The 11664-nt window shown below is 27.2% G+C and overlaps 1 protein-coding gene across 3 annotated transcripts; it reads left to right on the top strand.

Annotated features, from left to right (window-relative positions):
- The first annotated feature begins 5716 nt into the window (after window positions 1–5716).
- LOC126907292 (methionine adenosyltransferase 2 subunit beta-like) lies at window positions 5717–8358 on the top strand. 3 transcript variants are annotated; one of them, XM_050688458.1, is made up of 6 exons: window positions 5717–5839; window positions 5977–6092; window positions 6649–6836; window positions 7609–7761; window positions 7821–8026; window positions 8090–8358. In XM_050688458.1, exons 2-6 carry the CDS (start codon window positions 5989–5991, stop codon window positions 8333–8335), a joined length of 897 nt encoding a protein of 298 aa, XP_050544415.1. In that variant the 5' UTR covers window positions 5717–5839; window positions 5977–5988; the 3' UTR covers window positions 8336–8358. The 3 variants fall into 3 exon arrangements, with proteins under 3 accessions (XP_050544415.1, XP_050544416.1, XP_050544418.1); XM_050688459.1 differs by lacking the exon at window positions 5717–5839 and having other exon boundaries at window positions 5846–6092; window positions 8090–8142; window positions 8211–8358; XM_050688461.1 differs by lacking the exons at window positions 5717–5839; window positions 5977–6092 and adding an exon at window positions 6431–6556.
- The last annotated feature ends 3306 nt before the right edge of the window (window positions 8359–11664 follow it).

Here is an 11664-nt window from a genome sequence, read left to right as displayed (position 1 = left end):
AAGGGGCCCATATACCATAATTTTTGGGGGGCCCACCAGGATTTTCCCGGTATCCCGGTGGGCCAGTCCGCGCCTGGTTATATACAGAAAAATAACATATTATTGGCCCAGTCGCGGAAGAGATGTTTGGTATAACTCAATGTAATGGTGAAAATTTCTCAAATTGGAAGTTTAGAGTATAGATACTTCTCAAAAAACATGATGTTGCTTAATATTTTACATTAGACGCATTAACCGATTGAACAAATAAAAAAGAATTTGACAAGGACGATACAAATGTAATTGCATTATTAATGCAGTACGTGGCTGACACACATCTTGAGTACATCGAAGATAGCCCCACAGCAAAACATATATGGAATCGATCATGTGATACTTTTAAACATAAATGTTAATCAAATAAATTGTATCTGCTTTGGAAGATGTTGACAATGAAATATCAAGATGAGTCAATGGAAAATTATTTAATACGGTTTGATGAGTGGCCAAGACAAATAAAAAATGCTGGTTATAAAATGGAAAATGAGATGGTAACTTGTTTGTTATTATTGACCTTGCCTGAGTATAATAATATAGTAGTAACAGCAATAGACTCTCTAGCAAATAATAAAATAACCGTAGATTTTGTAAAAAGTAGATTACTTAATGAAGAAATAAAGAAAAAGTGAAAACAAAAAGGAGGAAAATATCATGGCTCATGGATTAAACAAAGTACAAGGTGTAACAGCTTTTTAATAAAAAAAAGGAATGAAATATGATGTTATTATAATAAAAAAAGATATACTGCAAAAAATTGAAAGCAGATCAGGCAAAAATGTGCCAATGAATATAGAAGTAATAATCATGTTGTGTTTATGTCTAATAAATTAAGAAATTCTAAGAACAAATGGAATACCATTTTATTTTGTTTAATCTCTGAAGCAACAGATCATATGATAAATGATATCAATCTGTTTTACCGTTCTAAATTACTTGATAAGAATATAGTAAATAGTTATCCTAAAGCTCTTTAAAAGTTAATTGCTACACACATTGAAGAGATTAATAATTTACATTCACTTAAAGAACACACCAGAAAAACATGTACCATCAAAGAAGTTTTATTTGCACCGGGCCTAAAAAAATCTTTTAACAGTTGGAAGAATAGAAAAATGTTTTAAAAATTTCATTAAATAATGGTACAGTATAAATAACGAATCAGGTTTCTCTAATTGTTATAAAATATTATAAAATTATTATAATTATAATAATTAATAATATAATTATTAAAATTGTAAAATAAAAGGTAATCTTTACGAGATTAAGTTTGATACAATACACGATTTTACTGCTGATACATCAGCAAATCTTTGTATAAATAATTATAATAATTTTATTTTATAGCATTAACGTGTTATCTCAAAAAACTGCCAAATATGGTTACAAAATTAAATATTGATAAACCCATCGAATAAAGAGGATGAGCAGTTGTAGAAGTGGAGAGATATAAAATTAATTAAAAATGCTCAGCATTACAGAAAGTAAGACTAAAAGAGATGAACACAATAAAAATATCACAAACAACTATCATAAATAGAAAAAAGGAACGAGGACACAAGCTAGGGTTCGTTTCGCCTTGCATGAATCAAACATACACATTGTGAAAGAGTCTGAAGATATTAGTCCGAGGATTTCAACGTTAAAATTAAAATATAATGGCCTTAATATAGTGTTAATCAATGTTCATGCACAGACGAGGATAAAGATGAGGAAGAAAATGAAGTTTTTTATGAGAGAATGAAAGTGATATTCGATACAACGTTAGGAAATATAAAAATTATACTAATCTAAAAGCAAAAATAGGAAAAAAAAGGACCGGAAAGCAAGGCAGAAATATAAGCCTTCACGAGTTCTTGAACGAAAATGGTATAAGACTAGTGAACTTTGCAATAGGGAAAGGATTAATAATTAAGAGTACAATATTACCACACAGAGATATTTACAAATATACCTGGGTATCGCCAGATAGGAGATTCAAGAAGCAGATTGATCAGATTTGGTCAATAACAGGTTTAAAAATGGTTTAACTAATGTATGAACATTAAGATTTAGACAAATACATTCTGAAGAGTTTAAAGCTACAGTTGGACTAAAACAGGGTGATGCACTCTCTCCTATACTCTTTAACATCGCACTGCAGGTGGTAGATTGAAGCATACATAATAAATTTAAAGTAATTGATATCGGAAAATTTGAACCAACTTTAGTGTATGTTGATAATATCGTAGTACTTGGAGAAACTGAAGACGATATAAAACTAGGAACAGAAGAATTAATACGAAGTGCCAAGACAATAGGATTTGAAATAAATTAAAACAAAACCAAGAATATGTGTATAACAAGAGAACAACCACAAATACATCAGACACTCTCGCCTGGTATAACTTTACAATCCTTAACTCGCTTTACGCTCTTCCACATAAAATAATCAATCTATGATCGATTATTCCCACTCTTATAAGTTATATAATGTTCTTCCCTCTTTCTAAAATAAGTATTAACCACAACAAGATCATACGATACTGCGAAATCCAGGATTCTTTTTCCAACCTCATTCTTCCCACTATAACCATACCCACCATGTACTCAATCATATCCTCTCCTCTGATTACCTACATGTCCATTCATATCTCCACCTATCACCGTATCCTCATTGCCAGATACCTCTTGCATCGCCTCATTCATCTCTCTTCAAAACACTTCCTCGTCTATTTCATCACATCCTACCTGTGGTGCATAGACACTTATTACATTCAGCACTTTTTCTTCGAATATCAATTTCACGACTATAATTCTGTTAGTTTTCCTACCTACTTCTACTACTTTACTTTTCATCTCCTCATCCATTATTATCCCTACACCATTCTTTGTACTAGACTTCCCTGAGTATATTATTTTATAACCTTCACCTATTTCCCTTGATTTCGCTCCTTTCCACTTAGTTTCCTGCATACACAAATGTTAACTTTTCTCCTCTTCAATACTTCTACTAATTCTCTACTTCTACCAGTTAATGTTCCAACATTCCATGTACCTATTCTTACTTTGTATCTATCTTTCTCCCTTATACATGAGTCCAGCCTATAGTTAAGTGATGATGTCCCTACACAGTTAACACTACAAGCATTGGGTAGATCTGTACACATGACTGGTGAAACAGCTCCCGCACAAGTTTTCCGGCTGGTATCAAACACTTTATTCTTTAGGCTTTCTCCGTTTTTAACTACTATCTGTTGTCCCTGTGTACATCCGTGATGAGACAATCCGCCTAAGTTTTGTTCAGGATTCCTCATACTTTTTTGACAAAAAGTTTTACGCCTGCTGTCGACCTGACACAACCTCATTAGTCGCCTCTTACGACTGGTAGAATAGGGGCCGTGAAAGTATTCTTAGCCCCTATCCACAGGGAACTCCTTGTATATCCATGTATACACATAATTTTTTTTAATGAAATATTGAATTTAGCTTAATTATTATTTTAACTAATTAACTGAAAAAGCTAAGGTATTTCAACGGAAAATTAAATTAGTTAAGTTAAAAAGTTTATTAAAAAATGATTAACTAGTGGAAAAGTTAAAAAAAAATTACTTTTTTAAATTAACTTTAACTTTTTAATTTGTTAATGCCCATCGTTGCACATAAATGTCAATATTTTCGGAACAATTTCAAAAGTTAATTTTTTGTGGAAAAGTTTCAATTTTGTTACTCTATGTGTAGCAGTTAAGTCAGTGCAACCATTTATATAAGCGCAAAAATTATTTTATGATAATTTATTATTAAATCTGCTGTGACATACATTTTATTGAATTCCATAAAAAAAACATAAAAAAACACAATTATTGAAATAATTAATTTTAATACATCATAAAATTAAAATATTAAACCCATAAATCCTCATTTAGACTATTTTATTAGCTTTTCATAGTTAAATTAGTCATAAAAATGAAGTAATTCTCAATTTTTAACACGCTTGTATTAGTTTCACCTGTATGTATGTAAACATGTTTGTAAGTGTGTTTGTTTGTAACTCTCCACGCGCCACGTGTTATTATTCTCGCGTATCCCGTCGTCTATGACCTTAAGACTAGACTGTCGTAATGCATTCATCATCCCACGCCACGCTCACCACCCGACGGCAACATCATTCCTGTATACATTTATTTTTGGTTATTGTACCCCTACAGGCGTGCGTATCATCGATATTATATATATAAACAAATTTTTATTGTTCATTATTAGATATAAACATTTATAGATGCAAATTTTTAGCTTCGATGCGAAGCTAAGAAGGTATTGGTTTTACTATGCAGTATTTTTTTTTTTTTTTGTGTGTCTGTAATGGGGGAAACCTCCAAAAAAATTACAAATTTAAAAATCGCTAATTTTCGAAATTTTTTCAAATTTTTTACTTAAAACTGCCATAACTTTTTCAAAAATGAACAAATCAATATAATTTTTTTTTTATAGATGCTTGAAGACTTTACCTATTATTTGGTACATTTGTTTTATAAATTTGACCCTAGACCTGCCCACAGGGGGGGATTTAAAATGACAACTTTTTTACAAAAAAATTAACTTTTACAACTTAACTTATGAAAGTGTTCCGGAAATACTGACACTTTTATATATATCTTAAATTAAAGCTAATGTAATATATTTTATTATGGAATAAAAAAATTAGGGACTTTATTTTATCTTCACGGTGAAAATGGCTACCGAATGCTATTTTTGTGTGATAATTCTCGATTTTGTATTTTACATTTTTAACTTTATTATGCTATAACTTATTGAAAAAGTATTAATTTTACCATGATGTGTTCTTTTTTTTTTATGTCTGTTGCCATTTTTTCTCAGCTCTCACTGGACCGATTTTTTTCAACAATACGTCAAAAGATCAAAAATCATATCTAATTGAAGATATTACCCTTAAAAATTGAAAAACTTTCCCTTGTTCCCCCAAATGGGGGAAATATCCAAAAAAATTACAAATTTAAAAATCGGTAAACTTTGTCATTTTTTCACTTTTTTTACTTAAAACTTCCATAACTTTTTCAAAAATAAACAAATCAACATAATTTTTTTTTATACTAAAACCTTAGATATTTCCCTTATATTTGATATCAATCAAAAATGATTTTTAGTTTCACCTATACTATATTACTATATAATATATTACGTATATATATTTATATATTCTTACCGCCGCTACCACCGTTCATACCTTAGGTATAACGTTCCCCCCGCCCACAAAACTAGGCTATACCTAGTGCATGATACGTTTATGTACTTATGTCGCTTTACATGTGTATATATATATATTCTAATTATTATTAAAATTTATACATTAACACGCTTTATTCTCATTAAGAGGTATAAAGTGTATTCATTCCGATTACGGGGGATGATTTCCGTATCGTCATTTTTCATCACTACCTCCATGTTCCGGGAGTGGGTAATTTAGCGCCTGCTGCTTTCCTTGGATGTGGTAACCGTTTCTCAGACTCCCTCCCCGATATCGAACCCTGATTTCCCGTTACCCGTCACAACCATGATATTGATAGTAACTACTATCATAACATGAAACTAAAAAGTAAAAAATAAATATAGTTTAAAAAAACTTAAAAAACACGCTTTTAAAGCACATTGAACTAAAAATTATTTTTAACTTTTTAGTTCAATGTGCTTAAAAAGCGTGTTTTTTAAGTTTTTTTAAACTATATTTATCTTATCATAATGATTGTTAACTTTGAAGGTTAAAATAGGTCGAACGAAGACATTTATTGGTATGATATGTAAATAGGTAATGATATCGTTTATAATTTAATATTTCAGTACATTCTGATTGTAATTTTATTGAATTATAAAAAAAAAATTAATTTACTCATCGAGACTTAAGAATTGTGTCATGTTTTATTGAAATAATTAAAATTATTTTAGTACTCTATAGTAATGAAAGTTGTAGTGACTGGTGCCTCTGGACTTTTAGGAAGATCAATTTATGAACGTTTTACTGATGAAAAAAATTGGTCTGTGTTCGGTACTGCTTTTAAAAGGTGTGTAATTGAGCATCATAATGTTGTAAACTGTAAAAGTGTCTTTACTTTGAATCTTAAAATTAAAGCTTAGGGAATGCGTAAAAAATTCATATCTAGTGGCCAGAGTAGGTTATTTTAAAAAGTATGAAGTTATATGTTGTAATTATATTAAATTTTTTAAGTATAAGTATACATAATTTATTTATTTTATTTATAAAAACATTTTTATGGTCATTAGCCCTTTTAATATGTATATATATATATATATATATATATATATATTTATACATATTTACAAATTACATAATGACAGACAAACAGTAATCAATAAGAATAAGAACATATTGAAACAAGCCAATTAAGGTACATAATGCTTTTGAATCACAAGTTAATAAGATTTTTTTTGTATTTATTAACATATTAAAAGTTTTTCTAGTATAATAATGGCTTATGGATACAGAAATGTTTTAATAATATATCGAGTTAGTAATACATTACTATCATTTTAAATATTATATTTTTTAATATGTAATAATCCATAAATTAACTAAAATAAATTCTAATATTTTTAAAGAGCTCAACTTGGATTAAATAAATTAAATTTATTGAACAAAAAGGAAGTAAGTGATATGCTAAATACTGTTAAACCTGACATTATCATTCATTGTGCAGCGGAACGTTTTCCTGATAAAGTAGAATCTGATCCTCAAACAGCTTATGACCTCAATGTTGGTGTTACCGCCCATCTAGCAAATGAAGCAAGTAAATATGTTTTAGTTAATTTTTTTATTGTTTGATAAAAAATTTTTGTAAAGCTGGTATTTTAAATGTAATATGATTTTTAGCCTAGAACCTTTAAATTTTCAGGAGAAAAACAAAAATTATTACAGTTTCACCATTTTTTTTGCTTAATAGTAATTATCACAATAGTTAATCAAGTATAATGGTTCTATTAAAATAAATATTTTTTTGATTAAATGCGTTATTTTATATTAAAAACAATTTTAATTAAATATAAATTTTCCTAAAAAGAAATAAAAGTTGATTATCAAATTTTTATTAGTACAATGGCCTAATTTCAAAAAAAAAAAAAAAATTAGACTAAGTTTAAAATAAATTAAACTATTTTAAAAATTAATATGTACTTTTTTTTTATATAAAAATCTAATATTTGGAGTTGTATCCTTATTTAAATAAGTGATTTGTTTCAGATAATTATTATATGAAATAAATTAACATTTCATTAAAATTTGAATTATTATATCAGAAAATGTTATAATCATATTAACCTTAAGTTAACCATGTATATCTGCCTTTAGTTGTATAAATTGTTTTCTAAATAGATTTTATTATTTGGTTTTGTATTTGAAGTGGTTTATATGACTTCTAACTATGTGATTTTTTTTTAAGTAAATTAAATTTAAAATAAGTTAAATTATATTTATAATACTTATATTATAAATATAATTTTTTTTACTTAAACCATTCCTATAAGTTAGTTAATGTATAATTTATAATATTTTAATCTCATTAGATCAACTTAATATTCCATTATTGTATATAAGTACTGATTACGTATTTGATGGTAAAAAAAGTCCATATAAAGAGTCTGATGAACCGTCACCTATAAATGAGTATGGAAAACTTAAACTATTGGGAGAGAAAAAAGTTTTATCCGCTAATTCAAGTATTTATAATTAATTTGATTTAAAGAATCATAAATAACGCTTTAAAAATATTATTTAGAAAACATTGTTCTTCGTATTCCAATACTCTATGGAACAGTTGAAACTTTGGAAGAAAGTGCTGTTACTATATTATTTAAAGGATTGAAGAAAAGTCAACAACAAAATGAATTTTTCAAAGTATCTAACTATGAGTTGCGTAATCCATCTAATGTTAAAGATATAGCGCACATTGTATTTAAACTTACAGAACTAAAACTTCATGATGTAAAACTTAATATAAAAAACTCCCATATATTGATTACTTATTTTTATTTAATACTTATCTAGGTTAATGATATAAATGGAATTTTTCATTGGTGTGGGAAAGAAGTTTTAACTAAGTATGATATGGTAGTAAAAATGGCTAATGCTTTTGGTTTGAGTCTAGATAGAGTGATTCCTGTTACAGAACAAATTGGTGTTCAGCGACCTTACAATACTTGTCTGGATGTATCCCGAATTGAACAACTGGGTATAGGTTATCACACACATTTTGATGTTGGAATAAAATCTGTACTAGCTAAATGGATTTAATAAAAAAATTTTTTATAATATAATATACTGATTTTTTATTATTATTGTCAAATTAATTCTATTTCTGAGTAGTCTGATTTAGGTACTTTTAGGCCTAAGACAAGATTGAAATTGTAGTCACTTATTTTATATGGTGTAAATTCTTTTATATAAAAACCTGAAGCTCCAAATAAGTACAGGTTATAGGCAGCTGCCTACTGCGAAAGATATATATATTTTACACTATAGTTATTATATTGGTGTTACATTATTAGTTCACAAATAAACCAAATTAACTTATTAAATATATACAGTGTTCCATCACTTCATAACATATTAGTAACTTTTGATCTATAAAATATTTTTTTTTATAATATTTTTACAGTTCTAGAATAACTGGACAAAACATATTAAAAGCATATTTGTAATATTTGTTTATATTTTTTCGTAATTTGAAAATGTCATTTTTTAGCCTATTTCTTATAAAAATGTTTAATGGGTTAACTGCCTAGTATCTAATCTGTAACTATTGAGTTACTAGTATTTCAAAGTATTGAGCTGATATGTAGTGCACCCGGAGTACTCATACATCAGTACGTATTGTACTGATGAATTTTATTTCGAGGTAGGTTAAAAAAATGAAATATTAAAAAATAAACTATTTTTAATTTGAAGTGATTTTCAATGTTCATAATAATGAATTGTATAGTATATAATTAATAATAGTAATAAGGTTCGTCAACAATATATATTTGGATATCAATATCTCACCTAATTTCAGCAATATTAAATCGCAATATAAAAAAATTAATTATAAATACGTCTGTATTTAAGTGCTATTTATATTTTTTCATTGGTTTAAGTGATAACTGAAAACAACTTTTCTTTTTTTCGAAATTAAAATTTAAATGTTTTGTAAGGGATCTAGATTGATCAAATTGTTGGAATTTAAATTTATCCAGGGCTTCGCAAATCATAATTCTGGGCGAATAGTACGTAATTAATTATAACTATTAGCATATAAAATTGATTCCAATTACTACTTAAAATCGTTTCTTCTCCGATAGAAATTTTATCTCAGAACCCACCAAAATTGGAAGCCCGCAGCTATAGATCCTTTAATTTATACTTGTATACAGAAACAAATTCAATTGTAACTGCTTAGGTCAGATTTAATTAGTTAATAATTCACATTATAATAAATATAGTTTTAAAAAACTAAAAAACACACTTTTAAAGCACATCGAACTAAAAAGTTAAAAATAAGTTTAAAACAATGAACGCAAAATATTAATATTATTGTGAAAAAAACGTTGGGCGTTCAATATACGAAAAATATGACACAAAGCACTTAAGCTTTTTTTCACAATAATACTAATATTTTTCGTTCATTATTATTTTTAACTTTTTAGTTCGATGATCTTTAAAAGCTTGTTTTTCAGTTCTTTTAAACTATATTTTTTTTTTACCTTTTAGTTTTTAAGATATCGCTGTTACAGTCACGGAGTGTTTATTGTCAATTATCATTAGCAATGGATATAATTTCTGTATTTCCAGTTAGTGTGTTTATAAACTCACAACAATGTGTCTTATTACCATTGATAATATATGCTTGCTAATATCGTCATAAAAACCAATTAGCTACCTGTATTTGTAATCCCTTATGTATTATACATGTATATTAACTCAAAAAAATTTGGATCTTTAAATGTTTATATCTAATAATAAACAATAAAAATTTGTTTATACAAATATATGTATGTAAATATATATATATATATATATATATATATATGTATATATGCAAATTTTTTTTGGAACGAGCATAAGTCAGAATTTTTTGTAAGATCCTGAAAACTAGAACTTTTGAATGGGTCGGCGCAAGACAAGATAGTTGTTTGTATTTTCTTACCAGAATCGCAAACAAGGGGGTTACTAACCCCATAAAATGAATGAGATGTTTGAATTTTTTAGTCGTGATAACTATTTTTTTAGAATTTTCTTAAATAGCGAAAAAAAGTAAAAAATTTTGACGAGCAAAACAAAATAGGGTTATCAAAAATGTAGTTGTAATAACCCTACCATCGCCAAACTTATTTTCTGGTTGTGCCACTATTCCTTAGTATTATTGCAATATTGATGTTATAAATGTATAAATGTAGTATCATAAATCATTTCAAAATCAGCTAAATGAAATCCTTTTGTCAAACAATTATTATTTTGATTATCTTCAACTAATTCCCAACCCAACCAAACCTTTCAATGTCCATTAATAACTTAATAAGTATTTGTTTTTGAAACAGCGCTCGAGCTAGATGACTAAACTTGGTGCATGTAGTTAAGATGGAGTATGGCGGGAATGGATGGCGATACAGGTTAAATAACTTGAACACGCGATTTTGCTATTAATATGTTAATATTTTATAGTAATAGAATAAACAATAAAATAAAAATATATATAGAAACAGAAATATGTTCATTGTTATTGTAATATGTTACAATATCGATCACTAGACTTTAGCCTTAACTAACAATAAACAGCACTAGACTAAATCAATATTAATACACAAAATATATCATTCTTCCTACTAATTCACAATCACATATCCGGTACATACATGGTGTTAAACAATAAAATGTAATAGTATACAATAATTCTATAAAACCTATAATGATGATGGCAGCATGAGCGCAATTTAAATTAAATAGGCTACTCCAATATTTTTGTATTATTGATAACTTAAAATATTTTATACTATTTCAAAAGGGTATTTTTAAATAAAGTCTTTTAAACATTAATATTTAGTAAATTATACTATTTTAAAAATAATATAAAAAAATATTTTTATAAATTATCTTATCCACATCAAGAAATTGCTATACAAAGCCTCTAAATCAATTAAACTCAATTCTTTTAAATGATTTCTGGACAATCCATTGAGCACCTTAGTGGCAGTGATGTCCTAAAGCTAAATAAATGGTGGAGAGGGAGTAATAAAATTATTTATACCAACTGAGTAATTTTTTGGTTTCTTCTATTAGTAGCCACTTTTACACAAAAAAATTGCCAACTAAATTTTTAGCATTTTTTAAGAAGAATATATCTCCAACGTTCCATGCTTAGTAGCTATTTTGCAATGAAAAGATGGCTAAATTGTTTCATTAAAACTTGTTCTAATGTTTATATTGAAACAGTTTATATAATTAAAAAAACATACAAAGAAGGGTTTAAATAGCTATATGCATACTAAAAATGATTTAAGTTATAATATTATAAGGTCATAACATTAGCGAAAATTCTAGTAAGTCCTGTGCTGAAAGAAAATAGTAATAAATAAACACAATATAAA

Source organism: Daktulosphaira vitifoliae, unplaced genomic scaffold (genome assembly GCF_025091365.1).
Source record: "Daktulosphaira vitifoliae isolate Bord-2020 unplaced genomic scaffold, ASM2509136v1 Scaffold_5, whole genome shotgun sequence".
Lineage (NCBI taxonomy): Eukaryota > Metazoa > Arthropoda > Insecta > Hemiptera > Phylloxeridae > Daktulosphaira > Daktulosphaira vitifoliae.
The sequence above is the reverse complement of the archived record's forward strand: the minus strand, read 5'-3'. Positions and strand labels throughout refer to the sequence as shown.

Excerpts from the sequence above, each read along its gene's own strand:
- LOC126907292 (XM_050688458.1), top strand. The coding sequence starts at position 5,989 with ATGAAAGTTGTAGTGACTGGTGCCTCTGGACTTTTAGGAAGATCAATT. Across the intron at positions 6,837-7,608 it reads CCATCTAGCAAATGAAGCAA|ATCAACTTAATATTCCATTA; the intron begins GTAAATATGTTT and ends TAATCTCATTAG. Across the intron at positions 7,762-7,820 it reads AGTTTTATCCGCTAATTCAA|AAAACATTGTTCTTCGTATT; the intron begins GTATTTATAATT and ends AATATTATTTAG.